Raw genomic sequence first — 21,615 nt, forward strand, 5'->3', positions numbered from 1 at the left:
GTTGCCACTGGTCCCTCACTTGGTTTAGTATTAACTGAACCTGCTTTTGTTCCCTTTCAGTCTTATTGAAAATCTTTTCTTCTTGGAGTTGGGGAGGTATGATAGATTGTGCCTCTGTGTCCACATTGTTCTTTACTTAGTCTATATACGTGTTCGGCAACTGATTAATTTATTATTGGCTTGTTGAAGATGTTAACTCCCCTAACTTGAGTATTACTTCTTGGAATAGGCTAATCCTTTAGTATTGGTTTGCTGAGAAAGTTAACTCATTCGTTCAGAATTGGGTTGCTAAGGTTATCAACTTTTACCTTCAGTATTGACTCGAGGATTTTAACCCCTTTGGTATTGGCATGCTAAGGCCAGCAACTTCCTTATTCAGTATTGGCATGCTGAAGACAAGTTTAAGTAAGGTTACTAAGATGAGGATGTAATTATCAAAAGAAGGTGTAAATGTTTATTTTCCTCATCTTATGTAACTAGGATTTTATAAATTTGTGAATTTTATAGAACATGTATTTTAAAAGTACTAATTTTTTAATATACTGTTTAATATACTATAACTTCTATGCCATTTAATATAAAAGTCCTACTGCTGTTGTGCTTATAGTGATAAATTTGGTTTCAAGTGTATGTTAAACAATTTATTAGTGCTCATTTTTTAATTTTTCTAATATATAAAACTAATTTATAAAGGAGACATTTCATTAGTAAACATCTTTTTATCTCTTATATTTGCCAGAACACAGTCTTCATACGACTATGAATAAGACAATATGGAAAAAATGTATCCTGTTTGACAGGCTGCTTCCTTAGATACGACACCGAATATACATTGAATTCATGGAATTTAGCTATCAGCGGAGAAGATTAGAATGAGATAATGAATGTGAATTCTAAATACAGTACATATTAACTTGTGGTAGTATTCTTCCCAGAGTTTACTTCAAAACTTTCTTAAATATAGTATTAATATACAGTATTTACTTAGTTTGATGTTGGGCTTAATATCTATCAACTTATGAAAGGTTATTAATGGTGGAAGTGTTTGTTTAGCAAGCAGGCTTTCATGCTAGACATTGCCCAAAGCTAAAGTAAACTCTGTGTATGTACTGTACTGTATGTCGTAAAATGGGGTACACTTCTCGGTGTATATATCCCTGTACTGAATTGAGTTGCAATGCTTGAACTCTTAACTGAGCCTACTGCTGCTGCTGTCTACATAAACTTTGCACTAATGGTTTTAAAGTTTGCTAGGTAGCATAAATATTTGGTTACATTACTGTTAATGAGCGAGGAACATGATTGTTGTAAGTCTTTAATGAATGATTAAATCATTTCTGTGATTAAAGTGTCAGTCTTGCAGATGCTCTAACACAGTTTCGGGCAACAGTTGCATAAAACACGTCACTGTTAGCTGGATCATGTTTTGATAATTCATATAAATTACATACCTAGATATATATCATGAGTACATTGAGGGAATACCTTTCTGTAAAGGATGTAATGTGTTGTGGCAAACAAGATTGATTAAGGTAGGGATAAGGTGGAGTGGATGGGAGGGAAGGGATGGGGGATGAGATGGGAGGAGAAGAGAGAGGGGATTGAATAAGAGATGAGAGGAAGAGAGAGTAATGGTGGGAGAGATCTGGGCACAGCCAGAGACCCCCTGTAGTGTTGTATAAACCATAACCCAACTTGAATCTGAAAACACAAAAGTTGTGGTCTGTTGTTATGGGGTTGTTCGTCTTCTTGAGATGATTTCGGGGCTTTAGTGTCCCGCGGCCCAGTCCTTGACCAGGCCTCCACCCCCAGGAAGCAGCCCATGACAGCTGACTAACACCCAGGTACCTATTTTACTACTAGGTAACAGGGGCATAGGGTGAAAGAAACTCTGCCCATTGTTTCTCGCCGGCGCCTGGGATCGAACCCAGAACCACAGGATCACAAGTCCAGTGTGCTGTCTGCTCAGCTGACCGGCTCCTGGGGGCATGATATTGTGATACTTGAAGTTGCATATTCAATGTAAACCTAATACTATTGTGCTCCAAGGCTGCCTTAAACTAACTTACAATCCAGCAAGCTCTTCAGGTGTGGTGGGTCAAGGCCCAGCCCTTAGAGAAAGTAATCCCATAAATTAACTTGCTAAGGTTATAACTGTCCCCTCCTGTTTCTGCCTCCCCATAGAGGCAGAAACAAATGGGCAGAGTTTCTTTCACCCTGATGCCCCTATTACCTAGCAGTAAATAGGTACCTGGGAGTTAGACAGCTGCTACGGGCTGCTTCCAAGGCGTGTGTAACAAAAAGGAGGCCTGGTCGAGGACCGGGCCACGGGGATGCTAAGCCCTGAAATCATCTCAAGATGACCTCCACACTGGATGTAAGGAATACAGTACAGTAAATAGCATTAATACTTATAGTTTATTAATCCCAGCATGCATTCTTCCATAACAAAACCCCTGGCACTGCCTATTGACATTTACATTTATGCTCAGTAACCCCCTTGGAAAGTGATATCAGCTCACAAGCAAGATACTCGGGCAGGCCCAAAAGCCTCTGAAGGAAGTACAGTTGGAAATGTCCCTCACCCCCACAGTATATTAAAGATCCTCTCCATGTTTACTCCCACTATACATATTAATGTGGAGTATGCCTGGAGTTGCACATAGGTAATATAGTTATTTATTAAAGTAGATCAGTGGCCAAAACTTAAAAGAATATATAAGGACTTATCCGAGGCAATTTCTAAAGAGTAAACATATCGTGACTGCTCTTCAATCAGTGCAGTTCTTAATTGAATTCGTGTTCCCATGGTGCCTCAGAGTAGCCCAAATGATCATACATAACAATCTACTCTGACTCATTTGACCACCACCAATCTCTCAACTCTTTACATCATATAATGTACCCTTCTGGCTGTTTATTAAGTAACTTACATATTATATTATCATAAAACTAGCCAGCTCACATGGCAATAATTACTAATACATCTGGCAGCAATGCAGGATTGACTCCCTCCAGACTCAATGTATTCACTTTATCTGCATGTAACATAACCTGTTTCACTTCCAAGACCACTCTGGTCAAAACTTACGTGAAAAAAAATGCTCTAGCTCTTGCATTGATGCATCAGTTTTCCTTAACCTGATACAAGAGTCTTGGAGTAATTACTTACCTGAAAATTGATGCTGTCGTACACAAAGATTAAGAATGGACAACTGACAGCATTTTCAATCACAACCACAACAAATTGAAAAAGTGTTAAATGTAACAAAATACCTCTTCCTGGTGAAGCCCCGGTGACTCTGACACTATCTTGCTGAGATTCCAGCACACTAATGGCCAAATCAGTTGTGGAAGTTTTATTTGATCTACTGGGAACCAGCCAGAATAAGGCCTCGTAGCCTTATTCTGTCCCCGGCCCCGTAGAGAGGGGCCTCGTAGCCTGGTGGATAGCGCGCAGGACTCGTATTTCTGTGGCGCGGGTTCGATTCCCGCACGAGGCAGAAACAAATGGGCAAAGTTTCTTTCACCCTGAATGCCCCTGTTACCTAGCAGTAAATAGGTACCTGGGTGTTAGTCAGCTGTCACGGGCTGCTTCCTGGGGGTGGAGGCCTGGTCGAGGACCGGGCCGCGGGGACACTAAAGCCCCGAAATCATCTCAAGATAACCTCAAGATAACCTCAAGGCCCTCTTAAAGAGGTTCAGGAAGTGAGTGGCTATTTGTCACCCCACCACAAAAACATCCAGAAAGTCAGCAAAGCTTTACAGACAACTGAAGGGATCACAGAAAATAAAGCCTTGGAATTGACAAAAACTCTACAAACAATTAACAGGGAACGAGGGATTAACTCGGAGAACCTCTAAACTCGTTAGTACTGATTGCCATCACCAGATGGCCTGGCCCCTGCCATCACCCAACTCCCCTACTAAGTCCTGGAGCTGATGAACAACTCGCTGACGAATCTGGGAGTTAGGGAGCCACCAGGGCTCTAACAGAGTTTAGTTCATTTATTATGCACCCCATACCCATCTTGTGGGCAGCAGTGGAAGGGGTTACAGAGGCACATAATGGGACTGAACCCCACAATTCATTTAGCTAAGCAAGTTACAATCTTGAGGAGCTAGTTATAAAATTCAGTATAAGTTGTCACATCATAAATGTGTTCGAGATCAACCACAAGTACAGTTTCTAAATTAAGCAACTGTCATGTGGAGAGCTAGTGAGGTATTTCATTACATTCAATGCTGGGTTTCTGGGGAAAACCCCCAAGGGGCCTGACAGCTGAGTGGACAGTGCTTCGGATTCGTAGTCCTGAGGTTCCGGGTTCGATCCCCAGTGTAGGCAGAAACAAATGGGCAGAGTTTCTTTCATCCTGCTACTCCTGTTCACCTAGCAGTAAACAGGTACCTGGGAGTTAGACAGCTGTTATGGGATGCTTCCTGGGGGGTGTGTAACAAAAAGGGGGCCTGGTCGAGGACTGGGGTGCAGGGACGCTAAGCCTCGAAATCACCTCAAGATGCAAAGACTCCCTGAAGCTAACTAATCTCAGAGAATGAGAATGGGACTTACTAGGTAGAAGGAGAAGTGGCAGGCACTAGGAAGAAAAGAACCCAGGCTGAGGAACATGGCCCAAAGCAACACACGACTGACTGGGAACATTAAATACTCGACTGCCAAATACCCTGTTACAACACCAAAACCCTGAAGCCTGAATATCAGGCCAGGTCATGTTGGAGAAAACCATGGCCAAAGCTGCATATTTTCAAATGTCATGGACCTGAGGGTAGAGAAAGGCTGGCTAGACTTAATAACACTACTGACAACTTGGGATCTGCGAACCTTGGAACAAGGAATCAAGGAAACGGGTCAACTAACAACACGTCCACCAAGGCACAACTAGTGACCTGCAGGTAGCAGCAAAGAACTGCCACTGGACACAACAAATGATGCACCCCCTGGCCAAACCAACCAAGCATCAATCACCAAAGAAGTCCTCCAGTAGCAACCCAACTCATTCTTCATCAGAAAAGGGGAAGGCTGCAAATGAACAAACTGCCCACCAGGGCCAACAGAACAGAACCCCCTGCCACCAGAGATGTGCCTGAAACTCTCCAACCCTACAGCTGGAGGCAAGAGCCAACAAGAAGACAGCCTTGAGAAAGACATCTGGAACCAAAGGGAAATTTACCTGAAGGCAATGTGAAGGGAGAAAGACTAACATATTAAACCCATGTGAAGAGAGAAAGACTAAAATCTGATCAAGATACCAGGATGGCTCAGGAGCAGCATAAGCCAGCTGGATGTGAAAAATGTATGAGACAACTTGTGGGATGGCACCGAGGAAGCATTGATGTTGAATGCAAACAACAGTGGCTCCTCCAGCCCCGAACAATGAGGCGACAGTATTAGGTACGAGATGGCATGTGCTAATTGATAACATCAACCTAGGTTAAGTGTTTGAAATGGACAACTTTTTGCTCAGTCCAGACCTTCATGTCTGATTAGTGGTTCAGACCATGGGCTCTTCACAGAGTGAAATGCCAGCCTTAGTACAGTAAAGACAATGTTCCCTGAAAATAATTTTCCAAATACTGTACTGTACTGAATTATTAATAATGTCACTGAATTTATTAAATATAATATCCAATATGTTAATATTTATTAGATCTATCTAATTTCTGATTAGTATGTAGAAACTTGAGCAGTGTAAGCAGCCATTTAATATTTCTGATGTCACCAACATGAATGTATCCTTGAGCCACCCATTTCATATTTATGTTGATTGCCCGCCGAACACACACCGAAACTACGACGTTGGTACAACGTTCCAACAAGTTTTAACACCTCCTAACCAGTTATAACAACCAATATAACAAGTTGTAACAACATTCTAATACATCATAAACACGTTAAGCCAAGATGTAACAACTTTATTACAAGTTGTAACAAGCGGAAAATAGAGACAGTTACGGTTTGTGTTTCCAGGGTGATGTCCTTGCCTAATTTTCCACATTTTATATTTTCTAAATCTTGATTTTTATCTCCAGTAATTTTCTCTTGGAAAATTCAGAGGGGTTCTTAACCCCTATCACAACACCCTCTAAATCCTCCCATACAACAGGTCAGCACAAAAATGGATTTTGTGCACGTACTGTAAAGATGACAAAATAAAACATCCACTCCATAAAAATTTTATAATTTAAGGAAAAATTCTGTTATCAGTGGGTTACATGGCAACCAAATAGTATTGTACATTGTAGATTGCTAATACAAATCCAAAGCCACTTGCATCAAATATTATAGTGTCAAAGAGACCAACCATGACTCTCCACTCTGTAGATATGATAGAGCCCAGTAGGCTCAGGAATCTGTACACCAGTTGATTGACAGTTGAGAGGCGGGACCAAAGAGCCAAAGCTCAACCCCCGCAAGCACAATTAGGTGAGTATATTACAACAACTAGCTCATGCAAGGTATAAGCCTCAAATCTGAGACAGCTTTGTAAACTACAATTTGAAAACAAACCAAATAAAACTTTTAATATTAATTCTGGAAGCTACCATCAAGGGGAATAATGAACCTGAAAATTAAGGAAGTGTATTACTGTACATAGTTACAAGGCAAATGAGTAACAAATTTTAAGCAATTCTTTTCAACCATTTTTGAAACAAATATGAATTATAAAATCTCAGCCTAAATAATTTCAAGCAAAATGACACTTGGAACCAGTAATTTCAATAAAGACACCAGCACATCATCTGATACCATAGAATGAGTTTAACAAATTTCACGACAATACACCACTTCCCTACTGAAAGATTAACTGCTCTGCTTTGAAAACTTTAGTTCTTCCGTTAAAGTGACCAAAGTACTACACTCATCAACTTCAAGATAAAGCTTGGAGATATCACCATTTATAGGAATTTCAGAGAGACATTCCTAAGTATCATTCACAAAATTAAGTGGTCCCCCGGAACAATAAAGATAAAATCCTTTATTATACCTATGGAGATGCCTAATACCACACACATAACATACTGAAGTAATTATCAAAGGTATACTGAGTAATTATCAAAAGTACAACAATTTTTGGTTCATAAAAAATACATAAATAAATAAAATACAGTAATTGTTTAACAAATAATCGCATAAGACAATATATTGACTTAATAAACTATACAATTTAGGAACATTTACATTATGCAATTAAGCAATTTTTGCAATTATCACATTTATATTTTTAAAATAAGCAAATATTTATCACATAAGGCAGTTAAAAGTAATGTTGGCACAACTATTCTCCATGTATAATACACATGTGTGAGGCTATGGTAATAATACACATTTGTGAGGACTCCTATGGTAATAATACACATTTGTGAGAATTCCTATGGTAATAATAATACAAATTTGTGTGGACTCCTATGGTAATAATACATTAGTGAGGACTCCTATGATGATAATACATATACACTTAAGAACATGAGAATGAAGGTAACTGCAGAAGGCCTATTGGCCCATACAAGGCAGCTCCTATTTATATCCACCCAATCTCATTCACATATATGTCTAATCTACGCTTGAAACAATCGAGGGGTCCTACTTCTATTATGTTAAGCGGTAATTGGTTCCACAAATCAACAACCCTGTTAAACCGAACCAGTATTTTCCCAGGTCTTTCCTAAATCTAAACTTATTCAATTTATGCAAAGTGTTTCATGTTCTATTTGGTGTGTTTCGTGATCTGTTTTGTGTGGACTCCTTCAGTAATAATTCAGTCCAGTTGGGTGGACTCCTATGGTAATAATTACTTCACCCATATTTTATACATATGCCATCTGATTTACAAATAAAACTATCTAAAGGACTATTTTATTTAATCAAATACTTCTGTTACTCTTTTGGATCTGCATATCTCACATGCCACTGGTGGTAGTTTTAATATACTGTATATTTTTGTTAAAGAAAATGGTCTCTACTTAACTAAATACTGTACAGTACAGAACTGTATCTCAACAACCTATAAAATTTGTTTTGCTAATTTTATGGAAATAAAAATATAATTTAAATGGGTATATACATATACACTGTACAATGAATTGAAAAGGACAAAAACATTAAGAACAACCCAGCGGGTTTTCTTCCTATTGGGGAGTGTTGTACATTCTGCTATGGCGGTATGTTCGCTCACGAGATGAGTGGCGCTGCCCAATAAACTCGCCCCTCGGGGCAAAATTTAATTAACTATCTTGGCTGCTTTAAGAGATTCAGTATTTTCTTAGGTGCATAACAGGACACAAATTCTAATGTGCCAATGTAATAAATAATTGTTGTATTCTGTACAGTATTTATCATTTTAGCACTGATATTATGTCTTATTGCACCTCTATCACACATTAGAGAGAAGGCAGAGATTGCATAATTATTGAAGATCAACAGCACCTCTTCACACGGTGTGGGGGAGAGAGCGAACTTGCCTCTCTAATACCATAACAAGGCAAATTGCAGATGGGCATCAAGTGGAACTATTAAAGCTATACAAGCATTACATAGCATGGATTAAGAATAAAAGAGTGAAATTAACAATCCATATAAAACATGAGAATTAGTGTAATACTGTATAAGTATATACACTGTGTGTATACACAGCTACATGTGAACAAAATATTGCTCACGTGTAGCTGGCTGCAGGAAGGGATCGCTGACCTATATGGAGCATACCTGGAGAGGGTTATCTTGAGGTTATCTTGAGATGATTTCGGGGCTTTTAGTGTCCCCGCGGCCAGGTCCTCGACCAGACCTCCACCCCCAGGAAGCAGCCCGTGACAGCTGACTAACTCCCAGGTACCTATTGACTGCTAGGTAACAGGGGCATTCAGGGTGAAAGAAACTTTGCCCATTTGTTTCTGCCTCGTGCGGGAATCGAACCCGCGCCACAGAATTACGAGTCCTGCGCGCTATCCACCAGGCTATGAGGGTTCCCAAAGTATTTCTACGCCTCGAACCCGTCCCCTCCAGTGACTGATCATAATTTACATTTGGCTTGGAATACTAATATGTTAATAAATTTGGCATAAAAATAATGACCTAGTTTTCATCTATGGTTGCACTCTATTTAGAAAGAGAGCAAAGACTGATGCAGCTTGCCTAAATGGCTGATCTTACTTTACTTAATGTAAACACAAATGTACAAAAATTTTAATTTCAGGATGTTCGCAATTACGTAATCACTGAAAGAATGCTAACATGCACTATTTCAGACAAGGAAAACTGTTCTTTAATAACAATTCCTGCCACTTCCCAAGCACAGCAGCTCACTAAGACATACATACATTACCCCATCTCCCACTCTCATTGGGGGAGGGGGAAAGCATCAACCTAGAGAAAGGCGAGTATTACATTATTTTCTCTGGGCTGATGCCTGCCTTCCCACTTGAAAGTGGGAGATAGGGTAATGTGTGTATATATGAACATATGAACATACTGTATATATGAACAAATCCACAAGGGCCGTGACGAGAAATTCTCTCGAACCTACGTCCGAGAGGATTTGTTCATTTGACGCATCACACTATTGTAATTTCTGTGTGTATACTGTGTGTGTGTGTGTGTGTGTGTGTGTATATATATATATATACAGTATGTATACAGTATATTATATATATATAAATCTATATATATCAGGTAAATATGTATCAGTGACCTACAATGAACTGTGGTAGGTCACACATACATGTGGCACCTCCCAAATCCAGACCTTCCTATAATGGACCCCTCTAAACAACACACCCTAATTTGGCCACCAGAGCTCTCCCTTCCAAATTTTTAACTTATGAAAAAAAGTCTGTACAGTATTCTGGAGGGAGTCCCTGTGAAATCCAGACCATTATGTAAAGTCTTGCAGATCATATTTTTTTTTCCATATTTATCTACATTCTTGTGCTTTATCGTTCAGTCTCGGTCAGTTTAATAATAGCAATATTGAGTGAACAAACACTATAAATTTTATGCAATAGCTGAACAAAAGAACTGGCATAAACCTCTCCCACCCCTAATGGGTTTGGATACAGGAGACTTTACAGAATCTTTATACTCTTGAGGTTATCTTGAGATGATTTCGGGGCTTTAGTGTCCCCGCGGCCCGGTCCTCGACTAGGCCTCCACCCCTAGGAAGCAGCCCGTGACAGCTGACTAACTCCCAGGTACCTATTTACTGCTAGGTAACAGGGGCATTCAGGGTGAAAGAAACTTTGCCCATTTGTTTCTGCCTCGTGCAGGAATCGAACCCGCGCCACAGAATTACAAGTCCTGCGCGCTATCCACCAGGCTACGAGGCCCCTCGTAGCCTATTAAATACTATTAAATACTATTAAATAATGTTTAATACTATTAAACATTATTGTCCAGCTAGGCACAAGTCTGCACTTAATGGGACATTGTCAGTAAAAATGCTTCTATACTGCATTTGGTTTTTCTTCGTGCAAATTTTCTCCCTTACTTTTATTAATTAATTATTTATTTATTTATACAAAAGTTCTTACATTCCTATAAAAACCACTAACACACACAGCATTTTGAGCAGGCTCCTAATCTTAAATGATTTGACGGGTCATATTCCAGAGAAAATTAACAACCAGGTACCCATTCACTGCTAGGTGAACAGAGGCATACAGTTAAGGATTGGCACCCAGTCAATCCTCCCCGGCCAGGATGTGAAGCTAGGCTAAATCGCTCATGAAGCATGGGGCAAGTGTATTACCACTGCGCCATGGCAACTTTTGCTGTTGTGAATAAGCCAATCTCAAAGTTACCACTTTAAAGTCATAATCTTATCACTTTTTCAATCATTAATTTTCTGACCTGCATGAACAGCCATGTGAGAAATAAGGTGACACTTGCGGTAGAATAGTTTACCGCATTCCTCACATTTAAATTTTTTTCTGCCAGTATGAAGAATTTTATGCCTGACGAGACTTCCCTTGACGGCGAATAATTTCCCACATTCCTCACACTCATATTTTCTCTCCCCTGTGTGAACAGTCATGTGGCAGTGGAGGCTACCTTTCTGAGTAAAATATTTCCCACATACCTCGCATTCAAACTTTTTCTCACCTGAGTGAATAGGTATATGCTTCCTGAGGCTACTTTTGTGGAAAAACATTCTCCCACATATTTGACACTCGTACTTCCTCTCGCCCGAGTGAACAGGCATATGGGTGGTGAGACTAGTTCTCCGAGCAAAAACCTTTCCACAAATCTCACATTCATAATTTTTCTCACCTGTGTGAGTAGGAATATGTGAACTAAGACTAATTTTATGAGAGAACAATTTCCCACATATTTCACATTCATACTTCTCCCCTGTATGAACATGCATGTGGCTCCTCAAGCTACTATTTCGAGCATACACTTTTCCGCAGAGCTCACATGTAAAGTTCTTTTCCCTAGTGTGAACAATTGTGTGTGTTTTAAGATTACTTTTTTGAGAGAAAAACTTGCCGCATATCTCGCACTCGTATTTCTTCTCAGCTGAATGTACAGGCATATGACTAGAAAGTTGACTCAACTCGGTAAAATATTTCCCACAGTATTTACATTTAAACCTTTTTTTATCCGTGTGAAACAACATATGTAAAGTGAGATCATCTTTCCTCGAGAACAATTTCCCACAGTCTTCACACTCCAATAATTTGTTACTCGCGGCTGCTGCGTGAGTGAGCATGTGAGTATTAAGGTGACTCTTTCGAAGGAACATCTTACCACAATCCTCACATTTAAACTTCCTTTCGGATGTGTGAGTAAGTTTATGTTTTTTACAGGTGCTCACATGAGTAAATTGTTTCCCACATTCCTCACACTGAAACCTTTTCTCGCCTGTGTGAATAGGCATATGAGCAGTAAGATTAACCTTTTGAGAGAATTGTTTACCACACTCTTGACATTCAAACTTCTTCTCACCAGTGTGAATAGGCATATGAGTTGTGAGGTTGCTCTTTTTACTAAACCGTTTATGACAAATCTCGCATTTAAATTTTTTCTCACCGGTGTGAACTACCATATGACTGGTTACATTACTCTTCTTAGTAAACAATTTTCCACATTCTTTACATTCATACTTTTTTTCCTTGATATGAACAGGTCTATCCATTGTATAATAACCTTAAATTCATGTAATAAACCTCCAATAAACTGAGCCAATAATGAGGCACTACATTTCATTATTATGCATAAAATATCAAGCTCAAAAAATTCAGCTCAATGTTGTAGGTAAAATAATACAACTCAATGTTAAGATACAGTAACATGCTTCAGTGTTGAAGGTACAACAATATTGTTCAATATTACGGGTAAACAAAGTCAGAAAACAATGAAAAAGACACAGATAGAACCAATTATCTACAATTCATACTCAGTAAGTTTCACAGATAGAACCAATTATCTACAATTCATACTCAGTAAGTTTCACAGATAGAACCAATTATCTACAATTCATACTCAGTAAGTTTCACAGATAGAACCAATTATCTACAATTCATACTCAGTAAGTTTCAGAGAACATTCTTCCAGAAAGTGTCAAGTTATCAGAAGACCACGGCAAGTCCTGGGTCTTGCTGGCCGTGTCTAGGAATGATGCAGCAGATTTTGCGCGAGACGGTAACCTTATGTGATGAGCATTCGTTCAAAATTCACATAGCTTAAGCTAACCAGCAACTGATATGTTTGATCATTTCTTGGCCTTGGAATGCAGCATTGTACCTGAAAATATCCATTTATCATGCTTATATAATTAATCTTTTATAATGAGAACTAAGTTTTTCAAGCAAAATTATACAGCTAGGCACTGAAAATTATACAGCAGAGTACAAGTATTGAAAATTATTAACAACTTGGATAGAGAAATTTCCAGATTTGCAAATTGTAGTTTTTCTATTTACAATATCTTAGCCTAATGTTGTGCTTATCTCACTGCCTACCTATGAGTACAGGGAGTTTGTTCTAGCTCCAGGGACCTGCCTCAAAGATATTGTACTATCTGGTGAATTTATACCTCTTAATGTTACAGTGTTGTGTAACTTGACCAATGTTCCTTTATATACAATGTGTTCATTAACATAAATGTATAAAATGAAAATTACATAAAGGATAAATTGGTTTTTACTTATGAATGAAAGAAAGTCCAGTACATTAAAGGGATACCTGGTTTACTAGGTATACAGCATTTGATACTGTTCTGGGAGGATGATGAAAAGGAAGAAAAGAATTCATGTACAGTGGGGCCTCGACTTACGATGGTAATCCATTCCCAGAGACGGATCGTAAGTCGAAATTTTGTAAGTCGAAGCGATTTTTCCCATAAGAAATAAAGGGAATTGAATTAATCCGTTCCCCCACCCTCCAAAATATTAACTTACAAATACATTTTATACTGAATACAGTTTTGTTCTCTAACTTCAATACAGTACATATGTTTATCTTACCTTTATGGAGGACTCTTGATGCCGTATAGAAGATGGTGATGGGGAGGGGGGGAAGGAGAGGTGTTACTGTTTGGAAAGGGCATTCCCCTTCCATTATAACATCAGGTAGTGATGACTTTTCTGGGATACACTCTCTGGCATGTTTTGCCTACATACCACTAGAACCTGCTTGTGGCTCACTGCTTGCTTGTCTTACTAAGAATCTGTCTAAAAACACTTGTTTTTCCTTACATTTTAACACTTGTCTGTAGTAAGACATCACATTGTCATTTAAAAGGTCAATGCAACGGCCTGCTACAGCTTTATCTGGGCGAGTTTTTTCAACAAAACTTTGCAGTTCTTCCCATACTTCACACATTTTCTTAATGAGGAAGGGACATCCTCTACTGCCTCAACTCAACTATTTTCTTAGGTTGAACCTTACCACTGACTTTCTGCGACCCTTGGCGCAGAAAGTCATGGAAATAATCAGTTTTATGTTCAAAAAGCAAAAAATCACCACAAAAACGGAATTTCTTATAAGCGTGATCATCACTAAGCGGGCAGTTCACTAATGGGGCAGTGATCTGCACTGACTCGAAAGCAGCGTTACAAAACCTAAGTAAAAATTGGGCCGAGAATCTTGCGATAGTCGCTAACATTAAGAGAGCTGCATGGGTACTAATCAACCAGGGAAGAGCCTTCAAGTTTATGTGGATCCCCTCCCATGTTGGAATATGTGGGAATGAACGAGCAGATGTGCTGGCTGCTGAAGGAGACCATATTGAATACTTCATACACAAGACTCTGCTACAAATTAGAGATACTGTCAGGCAACATCACCGTGACAAGGTAACTGAGGAAAGGAGGATAGAAGCACAAACTAGTGAATCTGTACGCGGGTACAACATGGTTGCTGCTGGCAACCCTAATCATTATGGATGAAGAGGAGGTGGCCAAGGGAGAGAATCAGTAAAAGCGAGAATCTGTCTTGGATACAAATATCCATGGTGATTCAGAATGGAAACAACAGCTGAGCAACAGAGTTACAGAATCTATGATGAGAGTGACAGACACCACCTTGACCACTACCTGAAAGAATGTGAACACCTGAGAGACATTAGAAATATGTGTAGAATAATAAACTGCACATTGTTTGAGTTAGGAAAACACTATCTGTCAAATATTGATACTGTTCTTAAAAGATTCCCTTATTTTGCACCCACAAAATAACGTAAGATTTTTAAGGGTTGACAGATGTTAATCTTCTTGTTTGAGGAGCTGTTCACTTGAGACAGTTAAGCAAGTCCCAGCTGTGTCTGGGTACAAGTGACAGGATGAACAACCCAGCGGGTTTTCTTCCTATTGGAGAGTGTTGTACATGCTGCTATGGCGGTGTGTCCACTCACAGGATGAGTGGCGCTGCCCAATACTGTCACTATGGTGGTGTGTCCACTCACAGGATGAGTGACACTGCCCAATACTGTTACTATGGCGGTGTGTTCACTCACAAGACGAGTGGCGCTGCCCAATACTGTCACTATGGCGGTGTGTCCACTCACAGGATGAGTGGCGCTGCCCAATATTGTCACTATGGCGGTGTGTCCACTCACAGGATGAGTGGCGCTGCCCAATACTGTCACTATGGCGGTGTGTCCACTCACAGGATGAGTGGCGCTGCCCAATACTGTCACTATGGAGGTGTGTCCACTCACAGGATGAGTGACGCTGCCCAATACTGTCACTATGGCGGTCTGTCCACTCACAAGACGAGTGGCACTGCCCAATAAACTCGCCCCTCGGGGCAAAATTTAAAAATAAAATAAAAATTGTCATTACTAGAAGTTGCAGTGCAAGAACTTTGTTATTAGCAATCATTAATGACAGAACAACTGACCACTATCCTACTTTCCTCATAGCAAACATTGACACATCACCACCAGAAACCAAAAAACTTTCATTCAGGCTACATAGTGAATCAGCTTTAGGCAATCTCTCTAATGCACTTCACAATATTAACTGGGAATCTGAATTTAATAATTCACAGGATATAAACTCATCAACTAACCTCTTTCTCTCCAAAACTCTAAGCCTCTACAACACTCACTGTCCCCTCCTTACCAAACAAGTAACTGATAAAAGAAAAAATAACCCGTGGCTCACAAGTGGCATAATTAAATCAATCAACAAAAAACATGAATACGAAAAGAAATTTAGGAGTGGCCTAATTTCAATGGAAGTAGTTAAAAGGTACTCATCAGTGCTTACCAGTATCATAAGAAAAGCAAAACTTTCATATTATGAGACTAGATTCAAAGAAGAAAAAGGCAACATGAAAAGCACATGGAATACCATCTCTAACATCCTGGGAACTAAACAACACTCCCACAACCAGATAACACTCTCTAAGAATGGCCTTACACTGTCATCTGACTTAGAAATGGCGAATGAATTTAATAGCTTCTTTTCATCGATTGGTGCTAACCTTGCAAGTAAAATCCCACAGACTCAGACACATATCAACACATATCTCTCAGGCAGCTATCCAAACTCTCTTCTCCTCTCACCAGTCAGCCCGTCAGATGTTGTGTCCATCATACACTCACTAAAAACCAAAGCTGGGAACATCAGTGAAATCCCATCCATTGTATACAAGAGCGCCTCCCATGCCCTTGCACCACCTATAGCTCTGCTGTTCAACAAATCCCTTGAGTGTCATACCTTCCCTGATATCCTTAAAAACGCAAGAGTAACGCCAGTTCATAAAGGAGGTAATCCGTCAGACATAAACAACTACAGACCAATATCGAACCTACCCATACTATCAAAAATATTTGAAAAAATTATCTACAAACAGCTCTACCCCTATCTCGTAAAATTCGACATTCTTAGCCCCTGTCAGTTTGGCTTCCGCTCTCAAAAGAGTACCAACGATGCAATTATTAGTCTCCTTGATATAATTTACTCTGCCCTTGACAAAAATGAGTTTCCAATTGGACTCTTCATTGACCTGAGAAAGGCCTTTGATACTGTTAATCACGATTACCTCTTATGTAAACTCCATCATTATGGAATCCGAGGCCATGCACTGGACTATATCCAATCCTATCTTAGTGATAGACACCAATGTGTAGCCATCAATAATATAATCTCTCCCATTCTACCAATAACCGTTGGAGTGCCTCAGGGCAGCATTTTGGGACCCCTACTATTTCTTATATACATTAATGATCTGCCTAATGTCTCTAACATTCTGAAACCTATTTTGTTTGCTGATGATACTACCCTCATTTACTCCAACCCCAACCCACATACACTAAATGATGTTGTTAATAATGAACTAAAAAAAGTCCACTTATGGATGTCAACCAACAAACTAACACTTAACATAGAAAAGACCTACTACATCCTATTTGGAAGCAAATCTACAAATGCAATTCAGCTTCAGATTGACAATGTAAACATTAGCAATAAAAATGATGGAAAGTTTCTTGGCATATTCCTAGACAAGAGACTCAACTTCAGTACCCACATACAACACATAACTAAGAAAGTCTCTAAAACAGTTGGAATACTCTCCAAAATCAGATATTATGTTCCTAACTCTGCTCTCATCTCTCTATATTATGCACTAATCTATCCCTATCTCAACTATGGTATCTGTGCATGGGGTTCAACCACTGCAAACCACCTCAAGTCCATCATCACCCAGCAAAAATCTGCTATCAGAATAATATCAAATTCTGCTTTCAGACAACACACAGCCCCCTTGTTTAACTCCCTAAATATGCTAAACATAATCTCACTCCACAAATTCTCTTGTGTCAACTACATTTACAAAACCCTATTCTTAAATGCAAATCCTTGTCTGAAACTCTTCCTGAACAGATGTAATAGGACCCATTATCACCACACCAGAAATAAATATCTCTTCGATATCCCCAGAGTTAAACTTAATTTGTGTAAACACTCTATGCAAATAAAGGGACCCAGTTTATGGAATTCACTCCCTACTGAATTGAAAAGCTGTCCAACTTTTACATCATTCAAAATCAATACTAAAAAGTACCTAATTTCATCTTCATAGTTTTTCTCTTTTTGCCTTAAAATTGCACTGTATCTATTGCTACCCAATCTCCCAACCTTTTTGTTCCCAATTTGAACATCTTTACCATTGTGATCATTGCTGTTTTCTTATATGTGCTGCCAATCTGTTGTATGGTGTTTATAAATCTTGTTTATCTGTATCTTTTGCTACCCAGTCTCCCAATCTTTATGTACCCAATCTGAACATCTTTACCATTGTGATCATTGCTGTCTTATATGTGCTGTCAATCTGATGTATGGTGTCTATTAATCTTGTTTAAATTACTAATCAAGCTGTCAATGTAATCAATCAGAGCGTTAATATAACAATGTGCTTTAATATACTTATCTCTCTCATCTCATTTTTCTCTTGTAATGTATCTTTCATTTATCAATTCTGATTGAACTTACCTACTTAAAATTATCTGCTAGATTAAGGACCTGCCCGAAACGCTGCGCGTACTAGTGGCTTTACAAGAATGTAATTACTGTACTATCCAATGTATTCTCACAAACCCAATGTACCTTCTTGTATATATATATATATATATATAAATAAATTAATTACACGGTGTACAGATTAATTGTAAAATCGAATGTCAAATATCCACCGAGGTCCAATTAAGACTTTTTGTGCCCTCTGTAATCCTTTTGCACTGCCGCTCACACGATGTGTATGGGGTGCACAAAAACTAGCTGCCCTCCAAAGGATACCTGATCAACCAGGCTGTGACTCATACGTCAGGCTGCGAGCAGCCGCGTCCAACAGCCTGGTTGACCAGTCCGGCAACCAGGAGGCCTGGTCGACGACCGGGCCGCGGGGACGCTAAGCCCCGGAAGCACCTCAAGGTAACTAGCAGCAACAATAACAAATTTAGACGTATTTAAGTGTAAACACTATCTTCTGGAGATGATTTCGGGGCTTAGCGTCCCCGCGGCCCGGTCCTCGACCAGGCCTCCTTTTTGTTACACATCCCCCAGGAAGCAGCCCGTGGCAGCTGTCTAACTCCCAGGTACCTATTTAGTGTCTTACCACTGCACTACGGGGACTACAACTCCCGGACACATGACAAACACTCAACATGTTAGTGAATTGCGCAGTGATAAACATTTACATTTCATACCGTGTTGACTGACGAGTGACTGGCATCAGTAGCAGGAACAGCATTGTTACAGCGTCACCGTGTTACAGTGTCACTGTGTTACACCGTCACTGTGTTACAACATCACTGTTACAGCGTCACTGAGGGAATAGCACTGTTACAGCGTCACCGTGTTACAGTGTTACTGAGGGAACAGTGTCACTGTGTTACAGCGTCACTGAGCTACAAATCACTGTTACAGCGTCACTGAGGGAATAGCACTGTTACAGTGTCACCGTGTTACAACGTCACTGTTACAGCGTCACCGTGTTACAGCGTCACTGTTACAACATCACCGTGTTACAGCGTCACTGTGTTACAGCGTCACTGTTACAACATCACCGTGTTACAGCGTCACTGTGTTGTAGCGTCACTGTGTTACTGCATCACCGTGTTACAGCGTCACTGTGTTACAGCGTCACTGTTACAACATCACCGTGTTACAGCGTCACTGTGTTGTAGCGTCACTGTGTTGCTGCATCACCGTGTTACAGCGTCACTGTTACAGTGTCACTGAGGCAACAGCACTGTTACAGCGTCACTGAGGGTACAACACTGTTACAGCGTCACTGTGTTACAGCACCAGTGTTAGGACGTGTCCAGAGTGTAGACTTCTCACCTAGTGTAGTACTGGAGGTGACAGAGGCCAGCGGCACGGCCCTCACCTCTCAGTGTACGACCAGTGTTGTGGTGGGCGACACGCCCAGTGTAACCTGCTCCCTCTCCTACCCTGCTCTTGTTGGGTCGTCTCGTACACTCTTCTTGTTGTTGTCGTGGCTCGTACACTCTTGGTGGGGTTGTTGGGTCGTCTCGTATACTCTTGGTGGGGTTGTTGGGTCGTCTCGTACACTTTTGTTGTTGTTGTTGGGTCGTCTCGTACACTCTTGTTGTTGTTGTTGTGTCGTCTCGTACACTCTTGTTGTTGTTGTTGGGTCGTCTCGTACACTCTTGTTGTTGGGTCGTCTCGTACACTCTTGTTGTTGGGTCGTCTCGTACACTCTTGTTGTTGGGTCGTCTCGTACACTCTTGTTGTTGGGTCGTCTCGTACACTTGTTGTTGGGTCGTCTCGTACACTATTGTTGTTGGGTCGTCTCGTACACTATTGTTGTTGGGTCGTCTCGTACACTCTTGTTGTTGGGTCGTCTCGTACACTTGTTGTTGGGTCGTCTCGTACACTCTTGTTGTTGGGTCGTCTCGTACACTATTGTTGTTGGGTCGTCTCGTACACTCTTGTTGTTGTTGTTGGGTCGTCTCGTACACTATTGTTGTTGTTGTTGGGTCGTCTCGTACACTCTTGTTGTTGGGTCGTCTCGTACACTCTTGTTGTTGGGTCGTCTCGTACACTTGTTGTTAGGTCATCTCGTACACTCTTGTTGTTGTTGTTGGGTCGTCTCGTACACTATTGTTGTTGTTGTTGGGTCGTCTCGTACACTCTTGTTGTTGGGTCGTCTCGTACACTCTTGTTGTTGGGTCGTCTCGTACACTCTTGTTGTTGGGTCGTCTCGTACACTTGTTGTTGGGTCGTCTCGTACACTCTTGTTGTTGGGTCGTCTCGTGCACTTGTTGTTGGGTCGTCTCGTACACTCTTGTTGTTGGGTCGTCTCGTACACTCTTGTTGTTGGGTCGTCTCGTACACTCTTGTTGTTGGGTCGTCTCGTACACTTGTTGTTGTTCAACATATATATATATATACACACACTAAAAGAATAGGGGTGGTAGGAGAAGAAAATATCAAAGTGTTCAAAACATCAAAGTATTGGCCCATACTTCCTCTTGATGCTTCTATATTTTATATTATGCTTCTATATATAGACTCCGAACCAATATAGAAGCACCAAGAGGAAGTATGGGCCAATAGGCCCTCTGCTGTTACTTCCATCCAACTAATACCCATATTGTTTCGTGTTCTGTCTCCCATTTGTCACAAATTTGTTCACCTCATCCAAAACTGTTGCACCATATCACCTCATCCAAGTGCGAGTATATGTAAGACGGATAAGCTGTTTAGTGTTTGTATAAGTAAAACTCTGTTTAGTGTTTTCAGGTTACAGTTGTGTGTGTAAACTAAAGTCTTTGAGTGCAGTTGTTCTGACAATGGGCGATGGCTTGTACTTTGAGTGGGGAGTCCGTATAAACAATTGGGCCTCTACCCTTCAGACCGAACTATTTGGCTTGATCCTTGCACTGAAATGTGTACAAGTCTCCAAACTTGATACATTAATTGTAAGTGACTCCTTATCATCCTTAAATGCTCTCAACTCTTTAAGACATAACTGCAACATGTTCGTGTCCGAAGCTAGACACAAATACAACAAAATTATTAAGGATGGTAACTGAGTCCATTTCATATGGTCTCCATCTCATGTTGGCCTCCGAATGCATGATAGAGCTGATAAGTTAGCCAAAGAATCTGCCTTTAAAGGAGCCGTTGAGTGTAACCTTGGATTGTCAATGAGCAATCTGAGAGCAGCAGTACACCGAGAACTTCAACAAGATCTTGTAGATCTGAGGCAAAGTGAAATTGACACCAGTAATTCCATCTATCATCATACTATCATGCAAGAGGAGCCACACATCTATGGATCATCCAATAAAATCATCAGGCTTCTAGATGTTACTACTGCTCGGCTTAGACTCGGTTACATGTATCTCTGGGAATTCTCATTATCTGCCGAGGTAGACCTGACCAAATGTAAACTGTGTCAACAAAATTATTCGCACACCCTCCGTCACTATGTGATGGAGTGCGAAAAGATACGTGAATTTAGAGACAATTCTATAACCAATGTTCCAGCGATGTGTAAATATTTCATTCAAAATGATCTGTTACCAGATATTTTAGCCAAATATCCCCAGTTTGCTAACTGTAGGTAGTAACTAAGTGATTGTAACCTATCCACCGCTGCCCACTGGATGGGGGGCGGTGTGC

At 40.3% G+C, this 21,615-nt stretch overlaps 1 protein-coding gene across 4 annotated transcripts; it reads right to left on the minus strand.

The window, feature by feature from the left end:
* Positions 1-6,181: 6,181 nt before the first annotated feature.
* Positions 6,182-19,641, minus strand: LOC123771261 (zinc finger protein 665). 4 transcript variants are annotated; one of them, XM_045763722.2, is made up of 2 exons: positions 19,416-19,641; positions 6,182-12,757 (listed from the first exon to the last, which is right to left on the minus strand). In XM_045763722.2, exon 2 carries the CDS (start codon positions 12,147-12,149, stop codon positions 10,842-10,844), a length of 1,308 nt encoding a protein of 435 aa, XP_045619678.1. In that variant the 5' UTR covers positions 12,150-12,757; positions 19,416-19,641; the 3' UTR covers positions 6,182-10,841. The 4 variants fall into 4 exon arrangements, with proteins under 4 accessions (XP_045619678.1, XP_045619675.1, XP_045619676.1 ...); XM_045763719.2 differs by having other exon boundaries at positions 19,306-19,641; XM_045763720.2 differs by lacking the exon at positions 19,416-19,641 and adding an exon at positions 18,669-19,299.
* Between the last annotated feature and the right edge of the window lie 1,974 nt (positions 19,642-21,615).

This window comes from Procambarus clarkii, chromosome 54, assembly GCF_040958095.1.
Source record: "Procambarus clarkii isolate CNS0578487 chromosome 54, FALCON_Pclarkii_2.0, whole genome shotgun sequence".
In the NCBI taxonomy this organism is placed as follows: Eukaryota; Metazoa; Arthropoda; class Malacostraca; order Decapoda; family Cambaridae; genus Procambarus; species Procambarus clarkii.